The sequence below is a fragment of the Telmatherina bonti genome (assembly GCF_933228915.1).
Source record: "Telmatherina bonti genome assembly, chromosome: 22".
NCBI classification, from domain to species: Eukaryota; Metazoa; Chordata; class Actinopteri; order Atheriniformes; family Telmatherinidae; genus Telmatherina; species Telmatherina bonti.
Genome location: NC_136631.1, coordinates 5,649,723 through 5,669,869, shown reverse-complemented (window position 1 = coordinate 5,669,869; position 20,147 = coordinate 5,649,723). Strand labels below are relative to the sequence as shown.

Below are 20,147 nucleotides of genomic sequence, written 5' to 3'. Positions count from 1 at the left end.
GCAGAGGAACCGGTTGGCTGTAGCCAAAGGTCCCAAATGTGGAGGTCTCCCTCCTCTCCCTCTCTCTGGCTCTCTCTCTCTCCAACCTCCCCCTCTCTCTCTCCCTCTCCCACTCTCGCTGGGCCCACCCCCTTTCCATCTCCCGCTCTCGTTCCCTCTCCCAGTCCCTGTCACGCTCGGTGCGACCCCACCCTCCTCCTCGCTCCCTCAGGTCGTGCTCCAGGTCGTGGGCGGACAGTTGGACCAGCGGAGCTCGGTAGGGCGACCGTCTGAGCTCTTGAGGGGGTGACAGCCTCAGGCTCTGGGTTTGGGAGTAATGCCTCGGCTGAATCACATGGGGAGGGGAGCAACGTAAACTCTGACTCTGGCTGGGCCGAGGTTTGGCCGGGGAGAAAAACACCGGAGTGTGGTAACCTGACGAGAGAGGGGAGCCGGAGAAGGGCGAAATGAGGGGGGAGGTAAGAGAAGAGGACTGCCCCCCTGGAGGGTAATGTCCTGGGTTCAGATACCCCCCTCCTCTGTCCATCATCTCTGCTGTCGTGAGCTCCAAACACTCCATATGTTTGGGAGGCGTCAGGACTTTCCAGGAATGTCGACTATCTCTGCTCTTGGTACTGTCGCCATGGTGATGGTGGTGATGATGGTGGTGCTTCTTTGAAGAGGAGGAAACTCCCGGTGCTGAGAAAGATGACACAGAAGGAGAAACGGATCGGTTGAAATGTCCAGGAGAATGGCAGCCGCCGCCGTCGCCATCCTGACCCGCGAGCTTCAGCGAGTCGTAGATGGCTCGTTCATCCAGCCGCCGGACGAAGGAGGGGTTTGGAGTTAAAGAGCGGGGCTGCGGGTCGAACATGTCTGCCGGAGACCTGCTGACTCTGAGGGAGCCGCTGGCAGAGTAAAAACTCCCCTCGCCTCCTCCGTCTCGCCTCACCGAGCCTCCAGAGTGGTGGTGATGGATGTCGATCTGCTGATTGATGCACATGGTGTCGTAGATGGATCGCTGGGGAACGTAGCCGTCTCCGTATCCCCCCTCCACTCCCACGTCTCGACCTCCCACTCCCCCATCCCCAATGCCATGTTTTTCAAGGCAGCAAGAGCTCTTCCTGAAACACCCGGGACGGCTAAGAGGCTTGCCCATGATTGGTTGGATGTTCGAAGGTGGGGGGGGTTGGTGGGAGGCACGTGTGAAGTTTAAAGAGTGAATCGTGAAGTCGTTAGTTGAACTAAATCTGAGGAAAAAGTTTGCTTTCAGGATGTGCAAGATGCCTGGCAGCTGCTTCAGAGACGGCCATCGCAAATACACAGAAACTTCACAATGAAAAAAATCCTCTTTCTTCTCTGGTAAAGTACAGAAAGATCTTCCTCCTGTTTTAATGAGAAGTCATGAGAGTCTTGTGATCAAAGCACTCCTGCAAAAAAAAAAAAAGTCCTTTTATCAAAAAACCCACTACATGGAAACACAAACATCGTCACGTCCAAATGGGGAAATATTCCAGTCAGATTTAGCAAGAATTCATAAAAAAGATATGAAAAACAAAAAGAAGTCCAGATTTTATGCCCGCTTGGTTACAGCGCTTAGCTCATCTTTCCTCCCACTCTCTTCCCAACGTGACTGCATTCGTATTTATTCTGGTTGTTTATTGTTCTGGTTGTCTGTTCAGAGCCAATTAAATCTCTCTCCAGCAGAGCTTTAGTCCGTCAGACTTGGAGCCTCAGAAAGAGCGAGGACAGAGGAAGGAGGGACTGAATCCAGTCACAGCGTCTCCTCTCATTCTGGCTCTGTTTGTTGATTACTGTCCTCTGCCTGCAGAAAACAAAGCAGACAAACAGAATTTACATGAAGACACTTTAAAAAGTCTCTCGTTACACATTGAAATGAAAATAGATTTCGTAAATACCTGTGAATATATAATTATGAGCTCTATTCATTTGTTGTAATGCATCAATTTAGGCTCTGATTTGATAATGACGTCTGAAAAATTACTCTTAAGTCTCATTCAGATCTCAGATTCAGGAAGTTTGATCATAAATTCAGCTTTGATCATAAATTCAGCCATAAAGTCTTTGACTTTAACCTTTTTTTTCTAATTCGTCTTTTACAAGTCCCCCAACTTAATGAAAATACAATCAAATTACTTGAGTGTCTCTTAAATGTTGAGTCACAGGAAAAATCTTTCTTTCTTTTTTTTTTTAAAAAAAAAAAGCTTCCTTGATTAGAAAATTAGAATCAATGAAGTTGAATTGTGCTTTCGGGTTAACATCCATCACTTAGTTAAGGAGCGAGCTTTGATGAGCAGATAACATCTGAGAGTGTTTGAACCACTTTTAGCAATAAACTGCTAATTCTTCAAAAGATTGGTAGAAAAACCAACATTTCCAACACAGTCATTTCAAATGTTCAATAGTTTTCTGTTATTTTGGGTTAATTCCATCATAAAAACATTTGAGTTTCAGGACAAGAAAAGATAAAAAGCATGAAATGCACTTTTAAGGGCTTTTTTAAAAAAATCTTTATAAGACATCTCCTCATGAAATTGATATGTTTACAGTGGTTTTTTTGGGGGGGGGGGTTGTTCCTTTTTGTAGGAGATGAGATGATGTTTCCATGCAGATATGACGTTTCCATGCAGACGTGATATTTCCATAGAAACGTGATGTTTTCAGCCTCAGCTGTCAGATTCTGAGACTAAAATGATGTAAAATGAATGTATAAACAGATAAAGCAGCACAAAGAGCAACCAGAAGTTTGTAGAAATAACACATAGATCAGCAGTGACCAAGCCTTTTCTCATCTGCACATCATTCTCTCATGTCTGAAACACACACACACACACACTGTTTCCATGTTTCCACACTTCTTCCTGCTACTATCTACCTGCTATCCTCACTGCAGCACCTCCACCTCAGCTGCATCCCAAACGTCTTCTTGGCTTTATTCCAGCCATAGAGGATCATTATTTTCCTGCTTTTCTCATCACTTGTTGATCTTTGGCTGCTCCTGATTGGACGTTACCGTCAGTTTAAGCTCTCTGATTGGTGGAAAGTCTGACAGGAAGTGTCTTCATCATCATGTCCAGGTGAAAATAGAGATCTCTTAGCAACATGGTAGTGATGGTGATGAAGATGTGATAAATAATGGTGGATTTACCATCTAGAGTCTCTGAATAAACACTACATGTTGTGTCTGGACTGTAAACCTCCTGGATGGGATGTAAGGGCTTCTATAGATCACCTGAAGGGTCAGATGTCCGCCATGTTTACGAGCTCCTGCCTGAACAAAGTGCAGCTAAATGAGGAGATAAATGTACAAAGTGACTCGTAGAAGGAAAAAATAGAAATCTAGATGATTTTACTCGGGCCGGAGGGAAACCATCACGCTACATTAAGAATGTCTAAAGTTCTAGTCTTTCTAATGGAGACATTTTCATGTGTTTGTTAAATGAGGAGTTAGCGTGACTTTTTAGTTTTGATGGCTGAATTTATTTACGCATTTTGATGCATCGTTGTTGACTTTGGTTCTCAACCAGAAAAGGGGGGACAGCTTCCTCCGGATATGGTCCTTGCCTCAGGCAGAGGAGTTCAAGTACCTCTGGCTGTTTTTTGCAGGTGATCATAGTAAGACAAGGAGGGCTGACAGATTAGAGCTAAAGGGTGAGATTACAAGAGAAGATGGTCACATTCCTCCTGGATCAGATGAGGAGTTTACACATCTGGAAGGAGCTCAGCTTGGAGCCGCTGCTCCTTTGTATCGAATAGAGTCAACTCAGGTAGTTCAGGCATCTTGTTAGGACGCTTCCTGGTCCCCTCCCCTTGGAGGTTTTCCTGACACATGCTATTGGAAGGGTTATAGATCCTTCTGGCCCGGGAATGCCTTGGGATCCCCCAGGAGGAGCAGGAGAGTGTTGTTGCCTCTGCGACTCGACATCGGAAAGCCAGGAGGCTTTATTGTTTTAATAATGTTGTAAAAATGGACTGAGTTTAAAGTTTAAAGTCAATCATTTCATATGTGGTCAGAACAAACACAATGAAAGGAACATATGATTCAATATTATCAATTATATTTCTAATACGGATTATTTTCCCTGGAAAAAAATGGTCTAGTTGAAATTTGGTAACTGGGAACTTACCAGAAGCATCTGCTGGTGGTCAGTTTAGTTTAGTTTGTCTTTACATGGCACTACTACATGTACAAACTACTGGAAGTACCACCTTGTTTTTGACGTAGGTGAGATTTTCTGCATCGGTATCAGTTCCATTGTACCGCCTACTGAACCACCTCCCTTCAGAAGAACGGAAAACTGCTTTTTATTTGTTTTAACTGATTCTTTGGTTACATTTAACCATCAGTTATCTTAAGGATAATCACAATATTAACACAAAAATATGCCATTTATGTAGCATTAAAGGCTGCAGGAAGAGTCAGTATGCACCCAGTCTGAGCTAGAAGATTAATATTGTTTTAGTCAATCTTAATTAAGCAGATACCTGTTTCTAAAGCTGATAAGTAAAACTAATTACTGACTAATAACAGGACTTCAACATGTCACTGATTGTGTAGGAAAGGCAACAAAAGGTAAAATCTCAGTGTTTTTTCCTCCTCTGAAGGATGAGGCAAGCACCAGGCTAAATATAGATGTCCTAGTAATCCCTCTGGGCAGTTTGGGAAGTTATATCTTAGAGAACATACTGTATGACAACAGCTCCCACAACCTTAAAGGTGAATCACACCTCACAGAAAGACAAGAAGAAAACCTGGACTGTACTCATTTCCATTTTCATCCCAAATGATGAGCTGACGCCCAACCTGGCGAATCATTTTCATCAGATTTTATCTGAGAAAATGTAAAGTTTAAACATCTCATGTATGTTTGAAGTTGGGGAGAAAATAGGAAATCCTTCAGCAAGCAGCCTCAAAGCTCCATGAAAATCTGGAGCCGAAAATAAAGTCAAGATGACGTCAATTTTAGTTCAAAGCTGCTCCTTCAATCAAAATGAAAAACAATAAGTGGATTTTTTCAATCATCTGCTGTGGTGTGGCGTGATAAAATTTTGTGATTATTCCAGCTTTACAGGAGGAAACAACACTTATAAAGAGAACTATCTGTAAATAAGAAGCACACAGGTTAGCTTTGCCAACAAAACTTCCACCTAAGCAGGGAAAAGTTTACATTTACTGATGCAAATGCTCGATTGATACCCCTTCTGTAAACAAATGAAGGAAAAGCTTCATAAAAGGACCTAAAGTATCCTCTCAAACAGCCCAAAATGCAACACTGAAGAGTCTATTTGTTGAACTAGAGATGCAAATCTCTGTCAAAGGAGCCTATTGATAGTTGAGAATGTCTTCTAGTCTCTCTCTTTCTCTATCTTTTCCTTCCTCTGCATCCTCTCCTCCTCTCTCCTGTGTTTTAGCCCTGCTGCCGCCACCTGCTCCATTTTCCCCAATCGATAGAAAAGCCAGAACCTTATCAACACGGTCACAGTCAGTAAAAGCCATCAGTCAATCCGCCGCGTCGCTCCCAGTCCCATCCCGGCGATGTGCCGTCATTCTGCTTCAAACCAGCGTCCTCGTCTGTTTTCTCCTCTCTGGCATCTCTTCCTCCCTTTCTTTCTTTACCTCTGCCGTTTTTCTCTTTTTCTGTCGCTTGTCTCCCTCCCTCCCTCTCTGCCTCTCTCTCTCTCTCTCTCTCTCTCCGCTGTGAATCATGCCTTCTGTCAGAGGAAGGTTTTTTTTTTTGACAAGCGCTCTCTCTGCCAACCAACACACCAACGCAAACCCTCCTCCACCTCCTCCTCTTCCCCCTTTCTCTTCTAGTTTTTCTTTCCCTCAGTTCAGCCTTCCTCCACCTCTCCTCCTTTTTCTTCCTCATCTATCCATCTTCCTCCCTCCACACAGCTTTGGGGCTTTAAGGGCTTTGGAGCCACAAACTTCTCTCTTCCATCTGCCTCTCCTCTCTATCCATCTCATCTCTCTTTCCTATCCCTCGTTTACCATCACTTTTTATGGTTACCCTTCATCCCCTCTTCTTTTTACTTCTAGATTTAGTTTGACCTGAGTGAGGAACAGCCTATCTATCTATCTATCTATCTATCTATCTATCTATCTATCTATCTATCTATCTATCTATCTATCTATCTATCTATCTATCTATCTATCTATCTATCTATCTATCTATCTATCTGCTGGGTCTCCCACACATTCTTCATCTCTGGCTCATTCCATCCCTCTTGTAGCCCTCTCAGTTTGCCCTCTACCTCCCACTCTTCACCTCGGCGTTAATGCAACACGCATCGGTGTGGAGGCGGCAGGGAGAGCTACAGAAAGAAAAAGCAACAATGGACACTCGCATACTGTACGCTGCAGTTTCAAAGTGTCATCAGCAGCAGCATCATTGCTCCCGAAATAATCATGCCAGCATTTTGCTTCTTTCTATGGTAACAGCTGGCTTTTACCTACACTATGTGTGTGTTGGTGTATGTGTGTGTGGAGTGAGGGGTTATTCTGATGTCCATTCAAAGGAAGGACAGAGTTGTTAGCTCGCGCAGCAGCATCAGTGTTAGGAGTCATGTTTGGACAGAAAGCCCCGACAGGAAAACAGATTTCATCCAAAAACAGGGATTTAGGGAGGAAGATGCCACAGCGATGCTGGAGCAGATGAGAGATTCATTCAGCAACACCCGGAGGCTCACACCAAACTCACAAGAACAGGTTCAGAATTTAAAATGAGATGGATAAAATGTTTATCATTGGGATCGATCGCATTGTACTTTATTTTTATTCCCTCCGTTGAGGTTGAGGTGGAGGTCATGCATCAACAGCGTTGGTTTGTCCGTCCGTTAAAACAAAAAAGTTTAAGGACATGTTTTACAGAAATTTTCAGGAAATCTCAGAAATGGACAAAGGGCCAAGTGATGGGATATTGGGATCCGGATCACCGTTTGGAATGGTTTTACTGTGGGGAGACAGGCATCATTTTTAAACCCTTTCAGCTTCTAAACCAGGACCAATCCTATGATTAATGACAAAAATAAAAAAATTAAAAATGACAGTTTTTTTGGTGGAGGTCTGAGTCTCTTTGTTCTTCCAGTTGTTTATATTTTTCACTTTGTTTCAAGTTATTTTACTTCACTTTTAATTGTATCTGATGTCAGATTTAGTCTTTATTTTACTTAAACATTACATTTTTTTCATTTGCTTAGATAAAGGAACAATATTATTGTTTTTTGTTTTTTTTTAAATGTTTTTTTTGTACATTTAAAAATGTAATTATTCCACTTACCTATTTGTTCTGTTAAACTACAGACCAATCTCTAAACTACCTTTTTTCAGTTCATAAGCAGCAGCAGTCATTATGTTGGTCTTAACCGTATTTCTAAGTAATTTCAGTCTGGTTTTAAACGGTTTTATGGCGCTGGTGAGAGTTCTTAATGCCCTGCTTGTCGTGTGGTAGCTCTGCTGCTCTGGTTCTTTTAGATCTTACACCAGCCGTTGTTGACACATTGAATCTTATCTGGTCTTGTCGGCGTTAGAGGTGTAGCTCTGAACTGGTTCCAGTTGTATCTGGCGGACAGGAGTTTTTCTGTCTGTCTAGGCCAGTTTTCCTTGGCAGTGTCAGTATTTAGTGGTGGGGTCCCCCAGGGCTCCATTCTGGGTCCAGTTCTCTTTATTTTAGATGGACTTCCACTGGGTTCCATTGTTAGAAAGCATGGCGGAACCTGCCTTTGTTTTGCTGACGACCTACAAATCTACCTGCCAACACACGAGGTCTGGTAGACCCACAGAATCTCTGTTGAACTGTTAAAGTGCATTCATGGGTTGGAAAAAAAATTCCTTCCTTTAAAAGAGTTTTTGGTCAGTCAGACTTATTAGATGGACGTGTTGTAGTCGTTCCATTATCTCAGCCCTGTAAGCAGAAATGGAATAATAAATGTGATAAATAAACAAGCTCCGCCCCCGCCTCTCGCCCAATTGGCTCCTGCTCCCTCGCGACCCTTGATAGGATAAAGCGGTAATGAATGAATGAATAAAACTAGCTCTGTGGTCAAAGTTAGGCAAAATCCCTTTCAGAGCTCCAGAGAGAGTTTTTCCTGCTTTTATCACCTGCGTTTGGGTTTTAGTACCTGTCCTAGGATGGATCAGTTGCTGCTCTGTCCAAACCATAGACTGTATATAAAAGATGGACGGAGCCTCCGTGACGTCACTCGTAGGTTTCTGCAGAGCTGAATTGAAACTCGGTGGGCGGTTCCTACCATCACCATCTTGGCAGGGGCATGCGTGTCGTCTCGCCCGGAAAATACAAATATGGACAAAGAGGTGGAGCTGAGAGGGGGTCTGTGAGCGTCATGGTGGATGATTGACATTGAGCGAACTCCGAGCTTACTGATACATTCTGTGTTCAGACACTGCAGATGCAACGATGTCAAAATGTCATCTGAGGGATGGATTACACTCTCAGACATTAAAACGTGGGACTGAGACTTCATTGCTGCAGAAAAGAGATTTAACTGTTTCTCCCCTGAGTTTCCTCCAGCGGTGTCCTTTTTCTCTACACATGTATAACACATGTATAACACATGTATAACACGCAAACTCTGAGAAGGAGGTGGACTCCATGTGCAGGTCCCTCCTCCTCCCGCTCCGCTGTGCTTCAGCTGTCAGGCAGACCTGTAACCACAGCAACTGTAGAAATGTTGCTGAATGACATGAGAAAACATGTTTCTGACTGGTTGTTTCCACTCAGGCGTGGCTGATTCCTGCATTTCGCATTAAGCACCGGGGGGGGGGGGGCAGGATAACCAGATTTTTCAACAGATTGTCTCTGTCATGTGTTACAGTCAGACAACAGTTCCTGCAAGTATGACAAAGTATGGAGAATCTCCGCACTTATAAAAACATGTAAACATCAGATAACGTCTCTCAGCTTGGTTTTAACATAGTGAAAATAAACTTGTGAGGTTTTTATGTAGTAAAGAGCTTAAATTATGATGCTACAATGATGTTTTCTATTCTGGGTCCAGTTTAGTGTCTTCAGGCTCCATTTAAACTAAACTTATCAGAGTGTATCACACCAGCAGACATTTAAATATATGCTAATATTTTATATTATAACCCAAACTTTGCCTAAACTAAATTGGCTAAACTCGGTCAAACACCAGATTACAACAAAAGAGGCCAAATAATCAGATAACATAGCTAATTCTAAAGTTCAATTACAGGATTTAGGACTCCTCCAGTAAAGATCTTTAAGTAAAACTTATCCTATAAGAAAAATGTTTGTTTCAAACAGGAGAATGTCTTGGCAGAGAATGACTTTTACAGCGTATGTCCTGTTGCATTCAGACGTTCACACACACCAGAACATCCCAACATCGTCTAAATATAAATAACAGGCTGTAAAGCACAGAACTCAAATGAAGAGGAGAATAATTACCCATTAGCCTTTGCAGATATGATTAATTTATTAAAGTGTACCATTCTGGAGTAACTTGGATTTGTGCACAGACATTACGCCTGGTTATAAGTCCAGATTCGGCCGTTGCAGCAGTTAGATTGGAGGGTAAAGAGTGGAGAAGACATGGAGAACGCTGTTTATTGCTGCACCAGTAAGGTACCATAAGGCACCAGTCACAGGTTTATCATCATCACTGGAGAAAATCTCCACAGTCTGGGACTGAACTCTGTCCTCCAAGATGACCTCAGAGAGTGGGATTTAGCAGAGAGCACCTCCAGACGATGGAGGACCTGCTGCTGGGACCAGAGTGACCAGCACACCCACACTGGCTGACTGGTGACAGGTGCTGGTTGAAGGAGGTACCAGGATTCTTCTGCTTGGTTCTTCCACCTGATACTGAACCTGGTGTTGAATGAAGATGTTTCTTCGTCACATTAGCTCATTTGGACGACCTTTCTGCAGCCGAGGCAACTAAAGCAGTTTTATGAACTTTCAACTGACCGCTCCAGTCACACTGTGATGATCGCGGCTTTGGTTGAAGCTCATTCCTGCAGTTTTTCCTTTTTGTCTCACAGCTGCTGGTCTTATCAAACACAACAAGCTCAGCTGGTCGATGTGGACTCAGGTTTACTGACGAAGCCTCTGCATTTTCTCACACAAATGTATTTTTTTAAGCTGTTGACTGAGATTTTCCTGCCTTTCTGCTTCGCTGCTTCTTCAGTCTCAGTGTTTCTCTCCAGAAGACACATTCACAGAGTCAACACCACTCGAGCTCACAGTGAAAACCAGCATGATAAAAGGCAGAGTGAGTCAGTCTGTCTCTGTCCATCACAGGAAACATGGCAAAAACGACTGGCCCAGTTTTAACAAGGCGATGGTGGATCCTGCAGTCTGCAGCTGAAACATCTCTTTTCTATTCATGATATTTACCTAATATAAATTCCCAATATCTAAGCTTACAGAAACAAAAAGTGTCATTTAATTCTACTCATGGGTAAATATAAAGACATGGCGAAATATTTGATAGAGGAAAATGTTTTCTTTCAGATGATTACTAAAATCTGACTTCATCTGCTGGTTTGAAAAGAGACATTTTAGGTAAACTAAGACGTTCACGTTTGAATAATTCTGCTTTATTTATACTTTCTTGGTAATTTTAGCTTCTATATGTTAAAATAAATCAAAGCAAAGTGCAGGAGGCTGCAGTTTGTCCTGTTGTTAGGGAGCAAATGCATCTTTTTACTGTCACCGAACTGTAAGCGGTGGTCAAAATGAATTTCAACCCATTTGGTCATCTCTGCAGTATTCTGCTGTCTGTGAACATGTGCAGCTTTAAAAATGGATATATATTATTCTCTTTAGTTATGTCCATGCCCACGTCATGCAGCGCGAACAGACATCTGCTCAACTCAATCATCTCGCTCGTCATTTTCTGTAAAGAATGCAGCCGGCTCCTGGTAAACAAATGAATCACCTAACTCATACGTTCAGAGTTTATTTCAGCTGAAACAGAGATGAGTGCTTCTGCTCTGGGAGCAGAGAAAAGGTTCGAGTCTGTTCAGATGCAGGACTCTGGTGCAGATTACCGACACAAAGCCAACAAACACATTTTCACAGTGAGAAGTTCCAAAGTTTAACATCGAAGATGTAAAACGTTTCCAACATGATGCAGAAATGCTCCCATTTACAAGTTACTGCTTCAGATTTCAGTCTTCCAGCCGGCCGCCAGCCTCTCCATCGGCAGGCAGGAGCCGACACCAAACCCAGACCCAACACTTTAAACAGCAGCCGTCCTGAACACGTTACTTACACGATCAGAGATGAAGTTCTGATCCGAACCAATTCGTCATCCTGCATTTACAGATCAGTGACTCCTGGAAGCTCTGGAGCAAAGTGGCAAAAAGGAGGGAACCTGAAACAGGAGGGAACTAAGATTTATTAAGATGATAACGGAACCAGAACCGTACAGTTCTGGTTCTGCTTATCCTGGAGGTTTTATTTCCTGGTTCTGGTTCTGATCTAGGTTTTTCTTTGTGATTCTGGTCCCAAATTTTCCTCCTGGTTCTGGTTCTGATGGAGGTTTTGGTTCCTGGTTCTGGTTCTGATGGAGGTTTTATTTGCTGGTTCTGGTTCTGATGGAGGTTTTGGTTCCTGGTTCTGGTTCTGACAGTGGATTTCCTTCCTGGTTCTGGTCCTGATGGATGTTTTGGTTCCTGGTTCTGGTCCTGATGGGTGTTTTATTTCCTGGTTCTGGTTCTGATGGATGTTTATTTCCTGGTTTTGGTTCTGATGGATGTTTATTTCCTGGTTCTGCTTCTGATGGAGGTTTTCCTTCCTGGTTCTGGTTCTGATGGAGGTTTTGGTTCCTGGTTCTGGTTCTGATGGATGTTTATTTCCTGGTTCTGGTTCTGATGGAGGTTTTCCTTCCTGGTTCTGGTTCTGATGGATGTTTATTTCCTGGTTCTGGTTCTGATGGAGGTTTTCCTTCCTGGTTCTGGTTCTGATGGAGGTTTTGGTTCCTGGTTCTGGTTCTGATGGAGGTTTTATTTCCTGGTTCTGGTTCTGATGGATGTTTATTTCCTGGTTCTGGTTCTGATGGAGGTTTTCCTTCCTGGCTCTGGTTCTGGTGGATGTTTATTTCCTGGTTCTGGTTCTGATGGAGGTTTTCCTTCCTGGCTCTGGTTCTGGTGGATGTTTATTTCCTGGTTCTGGTCCTGATGGAGGTTTTCCTTCCTGGTTCTGGTTCTGATGGATGTTCATTTCCTGGTTCTGGTCCTGATGGAGGTTTTCCTTCCTGGTTCTGGTTCTGATGGATGTTTATTTCCTGGTTCTGGTTCTGATGGAGGTTTTCCTTCCTGGTTCTGGTTCTGATGGATGTTTATTTCCTGGTTCTGGTTCTGATGGAGGTTTTCCTTCCTGGTTCTGGTTCTGATGGATGTTTATTTCCTGGTTCTGGTTCTGATGGAGGTTTTCCTTCCTGGCTCTGGTTCTGGTGGATGTTTATTTCCTGGTTCTGGTCCTGATGGAGGTTTTCCTTCCTGGTTCTGGTTCTGATGGATGTTCATTTCCTGGTTCTGGTCCTGATGGAGGTTTTCCTTCCTGGTTCTGGTTCTGATGGATGTTTATTTCCTGGTTCTGGTTCTGATGGAGGTTTTCCTTCCTGGTTCTGGTTCTGATGGATGTTTATTTCCTGGTTCTGGTTATGATGGAGGTTTTCCTTCCTGGTTCTGGTTCTGATGGATGTTTATTTCCTGGTTCTGGTTCTGATGGAGGTTTTCCTTCCTGGTTCTGGTTCTGATGGATGTTTATTTCCTGGTTCTGGTTCTGATGGAGGTTTTCCTTCCTGGTTCTGGTTCTGATGGATGTTTATTTCCTGGTTCTGGTCCTGATGGAGGTTTCAGATCATATGAGATTTTATCTGCCGTATAAAACAGCTGAATAAACGCCTTTAGTCCATATTTTTTGCAAGATGTTGCACCTCTGTGTGTTCAGACTTAATAAAACAGATAAATATAAACGTAAACCTGGAACGAGCCTTTGCTCTTTTACATCCTATCAGACAAACTTGTTCCTTCGGTGATAATAAGCTAATTGCACCACTGCAAAGCAGGAAATTAACTATGCCTCCTGAATAATTCAGGTCAGGCTTTGATTTGCTTTGGCTGACCTCTCATAACCTTCGCTGGTATTTTCAGTCAGTCTGGATGAGCACTGCTGTGCTGTGCACCCCACCTGATGGGTCGGCTGTGGAAATGCTTGCCTCTGCCCTTTTTGTGCGTAGTGGGGGGGTTAGTTCAGCTGCTGCGTGTAAACCACTGTGTCAGGGTTCCCTCTAGTGGCTGCTGTAATAAAACCCACAGGAAGAGGGATTCACACCGTGAGCTCTACTGTAGTGACTGAAAGTCTGCAGCCAGACATGTATGAGGGGAGAAGTTCACACAGGAAGCAGCTGCATGCTCACTACGGTTGGCTGCACCGTGACTGCTTGGGTGTGTGAGTGTTTGTGCATCTGACCATGCATTTTTTACAGTAATATTCAGTCTCATGGGGCCAACAGATGATCAGTAGGTGGGCTCAACCTGCAAAATGTAACAACAAAAACATGATGAAACAAGGCGGTGAAGAAGCCAAAAGCAGGGAGTGACCTTTGGATCAGGCTTCTGCAAATAACTTCCCTCACTTTAGATGATTTAAAGCCTCCAAACCTGCTGAAATAAAGTAATTCTTCCTGATTTTAACTTGAGGATTTGTCTATAAAATCACTTTCCAGATAGTTTCTAGATGAAAATCCCCAATAAGAAGGGATTTTACACTATAGGAGGAGACAGGAGGGCAACAAGCGAAAGCAGTGGGTGTGCATTGTGAAGGGGAAGTGAGAGAAATGAAGAGGGGGTCAGAAAGAATAACGAGTGAAGCTGAACATTCCTGAGTTTGCAGGAAAGGGGCATCTGGAAAACTTTAAAGGCAGAGGGGAGGGGAGACAGAAGAAGAGGAGGAGGGTAGAGGAGTTGTATTCCTGTTAGAATCAGTACCTTTTAAAGCTGCAGGATTCTGTTTTACTGAAGTAAATTCTCTCTTTCCAGAAAGAGAAGCAGCACTGAGCGGCTGGGTAGATTAAACATTATTTAAACATCAGACCGAAGGCAGAGTCAGAACAGGGGAAGTCTGACCAAAGTGCTCGGCCTCTTCCTGCCTGACGATCAGCTCAGGAAGTTGAGGCAGAAACGGAGGGGAGGGCTGAAACAGACAAACACATTTTCCCTTTGCCTTGTAGGTTTTCCTTATTCAGTCCTGCTGCGATCAACAGGAGGAGGAAAAAGGGGGGAAGAGAGGAGGCGGGGTTTTGGATGGAGCTGAGAGAGACAGAGCAGTCAAACTCTCAGTCTTTGGATGTATGATGGAGGCCAGCGTCGTTTCCCCGGACACAGGGTGAGTGTGCGAGGGGTCTGTGGAAATGTCGCTGAGTGGAAATGCAATGAGGGGAATGTGTTCCTGTCAGGGCAGGGGGTGTTTTCAGGCCTGGTGAAGGGAAGGGAGAGCAGGAGGTCGACAATCAGACTGCTAGAGCAGGAAACCAGATGTGATGAGTCACTGACTAATATTTAGGTCAATGGCTTCTAACAGATTCAGTTTTAGAGGGATCTTGTTGTTTCACCAGGTTAGGTTTGTTAAACTGAGCTCAAAGAGAAAAACAGAAAACTGTCTCCAGCTCGCTGCTGAAATGTTTACATTTGGAGTTTTTCCAACTTGTATGGAAGATTCCAAGTGGTTGAAAGTTGCTGCTAAGCAGCTGGAAAAGGAAAATCATGCTGCTGGAGGCATGTGGGGGTTGGAAACATGTTAAAGTGAGTACTGAGCAACACAAACTTGTTTACTTTTTAACTAAAGAGAGTGTAACTGTGATCTCCTGCTAAACTTTAGAATAAACCATTTATATATGAGCAGTTCTGGCCCCGCCACATGGAAAAGATGTCCTCTTACTGCACAAAACCTTTGAAGAAAAGGAAAACTGTTCGGAAAGAAACACCACGACAAAATTACCTACAGTGACTGTTTTGTGGATGATATTCAGCAGTTGGTTTATTGGGCCATTTTGACCATTTTAAAGGGTTTGTGAGCAGTTTAAATGTAGATTTTTTTCACTCTGTCAGCTTTTTGGGGGCTTTTTTGTTTATTACTGTCTGCAGATGGTTTCTGGGTAAAGTGTTGATTACGTTTGAGATGATTGCTATCTCCAACCTGACCACTAGGTGTCAGCAGGTGTTGAAAACTGTTCCTTTAAAGACGCATTATGTGACTTTCTAACTTTAAAACGCCATCGAACATGGCAAAGTTACTTTGCCATGTTCGATGGCAAAGTAACTTTTTAATGAACATTTTTGAAGGCCGTTGCTGCCGAGCAGCGTCCCAAGGCTAAAAAGACACGATACAAGTCTTTCTTGCAGGATGCTGCATGATGTTGCAACGCTTTAAACGCTTGTAAAGCAGCAAATGGTTATAAACACACACAATGCATTTTCTGAAAAATTTTACACCTTCTTTTTGTTTGGTTTGTGTTCAAACTACATTTAACTCAAACGGACCAAACTGACTGGTCAACGTTAAAACAACTGTTCCCTAAGCAGAGATACCCCTGCAAAAGCACAGTTTTGCAGGTAAAAATTACAGATTAAGGATCATGCAGGTGGATATTTATTTGTTGCAGGATTTTTTTCTGATTGTTTTTCCCTTTTTTTTGTGGACATGACGAGAGTTTTACTGATCAGGCGGCGGCTTTGTTGTGAACCGACCAAACTTTGCACAAGGAAAGTTCTCTGCGTCCTGCTCGGAGCAGCCAGTAAGATACGTTTCTGCTGCTGGTTCTCTGATTCAGGGTTGGAGACCACAGCTGGAACTGGGATGGTGAATTATTTCTGGTTTGCCCAGCACTCTCCCAGTCACATGAATAAAGCTCCCCAACTAGCAAAGTAACACACTAAAGGGAGGTGGTCTCGTGGTTCAGGGTGATATTATACTCCTATAGTGTAAAATCCCTTCTTATTGGGGATTTTCATCTAGAAACTATCTGGAAAGTGATTTTATAGACGAACTTCAGCTTAATATAAACCTTCACATATATTTACAGTGTTGTTTTTTAATTTTTTGTTTGAATGCAAAAGATGACCAAACAACATTTATCAGATTAAATATAAAAATAAACAAAGGAAAGCAACGTAATGAAGGAGGGTCGGAGTGGATTTACGGTTCATGTTTTACCATGCAGGTCGAGTCCAGGTATATAATGGGTCCAGATTTCAACAGGAGACATCAAAGTGTTAGGATTGGTCTTTGTAATGGGCTCAGGTGGGTGCGGGTCAGTAAAACTGGACCTGTGCAGAACTCCAGAACATCCATTTCCTTAACCAATGGTGTTGGCCAATGGTTTTTCCTCCTACCAGAACAATAATCTGCCTCATTCTTCTTCATGCTTTATTGTCAGACGTCTCTTTGTGTTTGGTCACTGGATAGTCTGTTTGAAAGAGAACTGAGACCCCCGGCTTTCAGGCGGGCCTGAGTTCGCTTCTTTGGTCTGCATCAGGATGTGGTTGGTGTTCATACTACACCAGATGAATCGTACTATCCCTGGAAGGGGCCCAAACAGCAGCAGTGTGAATATGTCCAAAAGGAAAGACAAGAGTCAAGATGAGTTTGTCTTTTACTGGCAGGAGAGAACTTACAGTGCAGGAAGGATGCAGGATGGCAGCTAGATTAGCTGTTGATACGCTTGTCAAGGAATAAAAATCAGAAAAACTTCTGAAGTGCTTCTTAAAGGGGCAAACTTGACATTTGGAAAAAATGTAAATGTAGGATTTGACAAACTATTATATAAACTTTTTCACCACCAAACGGCAGCTAATTCGGCATCATCTTCATCCTGTCTCTTCTCTGAGATCTCTCCAATCGGTAAAAGTCAATCTGATATTGGCATGTCTTGGTTTTTTTTTTGCCCATGTCTTGGCATTCAGCGATAAATCAATAACAGTGCACTTTTTAAGTGGTTGATGCTTGATACCCAGTTGCTAGCGTGTGACACAGTACCGTAAAGTGAAACCTGGCCCTAAAGCGACCCTGTATAGCAGAAGAAAAAGTTACAAAGTTCTTCCAGAAATGTACATAGTAAATGTCACTGTGCCAAAACAAGTCAAAAACACAAAAGTTTTAAGGTCTGAAAGTCACAAAGTTCTACTATAAAGATAGTAAATGTTTGATAGATACAGTTTTCTCTTCCTGTCTGATGTAAAGTAAAAACTAAGCTCCAGCCTTTAGACATTTGAAGGAAAAACTGAGTCAAACACAGGATGCATCATGGGGTCTGTGCAAAGTGTTTTCCTGTCAGGTACAACTTTTAACTTTAGCTGCAGCTCATTTAGCTGACATGACAGTATTACTATTCTTCTGCTGTGAGTCAGTTTGTCATGTTTGGCACAAAAAGGTCTTTTTGTCATCATGTGATTCTGTAAACTCAAGCCCAAGGCCAGAAATCAGGCTGCAACAGGAACTGAACAGCATTAGTATGTGGTTGGTCAATATTACCATTAAAAGTGCTGAGATGATTCATCCTGTTCCTGCTTCATATTGAAATCACTCCTCTCATGTGTTTGCACCTCCTCTCATTTCTCTGTTAGTGCATCATTGATCCGTCCCACTACAAGTGGAGGAGGTGAGAAAGAAATAAGAGGAGTTGGGACAAAAAGCATTCATTGTTGCTTCAGAGCATCCAATGACATCTGATTCAGATGCATCATCAATCTGTTCTGTTTTTATAACCTCATGTTTCTCTCATGTTCCAACAAACCCACCTCGATAAGCCACATTTACAGAAAACTCTTCCACAGAACACACCCCTTCTGGAATTCATCTGAGAGTCTACACATCTTGTTTTCCACCAGATTGTCTTTGTGATACTTGGTAGTCAAGCATTCCAGTCTTTCCCTTTCTCAGTGCATTCTTTTAGCCCGTCTGGTTTTCTTTCGTATCCACCTCACACGCAGAACACTAACATTTCTGTCAGTAAATACTCTCATTTGTGACAGCTTGGAAGAAAAACTTTAATTTAAAATAAAGTTCTTTTAGCTATTTTAAAGACAAACTTTTGGTACAGTGTTGCCTTTGTTCTGGGAATAATCGGAGCATCTTGAATTGATGCACAAATGATGCAATGATCAGCATAATCATCTTCATGGCAAGCTAACACAGAAGGTCTGTGACACCACATGTTTTTATTTTCATTTTGGTAAACTGACCCTGACACGGACAGAAAACTAGTTACGGAACATTTACATGTTGGTTTTAGCTGCTGATTTGTAGAATTTTAAGGTGATTCACGGGGTTAACTGTGATTGTGCTGCAAGAGCAGAAGCTGTCGTTAACAAAATGGTCTCATGCGTCATTGTTTTATTTATTATATTGTCAGCTGGAGTAAAAATGACCAGGTAACACAATACAAATAAAGGAAGATAACAGCAATGACCTTGGAGAAGCAGCTGTTGCTGCCCAGGTTATTGAGGGTCATCACTCTACAGATAAATTAATCACAAGTGGAAAACATTCAACAAACCTGCATACTTCTAGGCATGGACGTTCTGGCAATTCAAAGCCAAGATCAGACTAAGTAATAGTCAATGAAGTCATAAAAAAAGCCCAGGAGCTACATCTCAGACTCTCCAGGCCTCAGTTATTATGTTAAATGTTCAAGTTCATGACAGTTTAGTTAGAAAAAGATTAAATCAGTTTAAAATGGTTTCAGGAAAAAGCCTCTTCTTTCTAAAAAGAAAAGACAACAGCCCAGCTTAGGTTGGTAAAGCTGCATTTAAACAAACCACAAGACTCTGAAATAATGTCCTTTGGACAGACCAAAGTGGTCATGTTTGGTCAGCAAACATGTCCACACAGCATATCAGCACAAACCCCTCATACCATCTGTCAGCGCTGTGGCTGAGGGAGGATGATCTGGACACCATGCAGGCACTGACTGCATCATGAACCCCTCTGGATACTAAAGTGTTCCAGAGTAAGATGTGGTTCCATTGCTTCGTTTCCACCAGTGGGCGCAGGTAGGGACTGTTAACTGGAATGTCGTTGCATTCCTAAAGCCAACTGTAACCTTACCTAAAATCTGAAGCATCAGCTGGTTGCTGTTGATGCCTCAGCTACGTAATAGCATGACGCTATTGCAGTGTGATGCCTTCCTGCTACAAGTCCTCTTCCTCCCAATTATCCCAAGGAGAGTGTGGACTTCTTACATCTGCAGATCAGTTCTTCATATTGCCATTTTAAGCAGAAATTTAATCAACAAAAAATAAATCTGTTGCTCTAAATGAGAAACCATCCCTGCTTTGTTTTTATGCTAAGTCACACAGGAAGTAACATCAACCAATCAAAGATTGCAGCTTATCAAACTTCACCTTTTTGGTCCTTTCGGCTAGATTGGTACCCCAACAGAAAGGATCCCAAAAGAGTAGGATGAGTCAGGTTGGATATTGGAGTAACTTTCACATTTTTACATGTGGAAACACAAAAAAGTGTACCCCAACCCAACCCAACCTGAACCAACATCCTCTGGTGGAAATGAGTCTTATCCAAGGTGTATGATCCTGGTGCCATAAAGTATAAGTCCTGTCCGGCAGCTCTACCAACCAGTCACTAAACCAGCTAAATGTAATTAGTTCAACTCCACTGCAAGGTAGATTAGCCTGTTAGTGAAAACACCTGTTCTCAATGCACAGGTAGATCCAGAAACATGGTGGGATTTCTACTTTACTTTTCTTCTATTATGTACACTTCTGGTCTTATCTGTCATGGCAGCAGATCTAGAACAGGATGGCTAAAAAAGAAAACAATCAAGATGTTAACATCTGATTTCAGTGCTGTTGGGACCCTCAGAAAGCTGCAGAAACAAATGCTGCAAACCTCAATGAGCGAAGCAGCATTGGGACGAAGAGTTCAGCAGAATTCCTCCACAATGATGTGATAGATATGATGATAAACCATCACAGCAACTCCCTGCTGCTAAAAGATTCAATAAGCTGCTGGTTTGTGGGGTGGATGCAATTTTTTTACATTTCTATTCAATAAAAAATGACTCACTTTGATATATTTGATATTTATCAAATTTTAAAACAGCCCTACTTAAATGAAGCTGCTGGGGCGATGAGC

General features: G+C 42.7%; 1 protein-coding gene across 1 annotated transcript in view; it reads left to right on the top strand.

Annotated features, from left to right (window-relative positions):
• Positions 1-14,209: 14,209 nt before the first annotated feature.
• The window catches only part of rin3 (Ras and Rab interactor 3), a 53,443-nt gene continuing 47,505 nt past the window's right edge, over positions 14,210-20,147 (top strand). Inside the window, exon 1 of the mRNA XM_079262395.1 lies at positions 14,210-14,381. Within this exon, the coding sequence (XP_079118521.1) occupies positions 14,347-14,381 (35 nt within the window). The 5' untranslated portion in view covers positions 14,210-14,346. The remainder of the gene's footprint in view (positions 14,382-20,147) is intronic.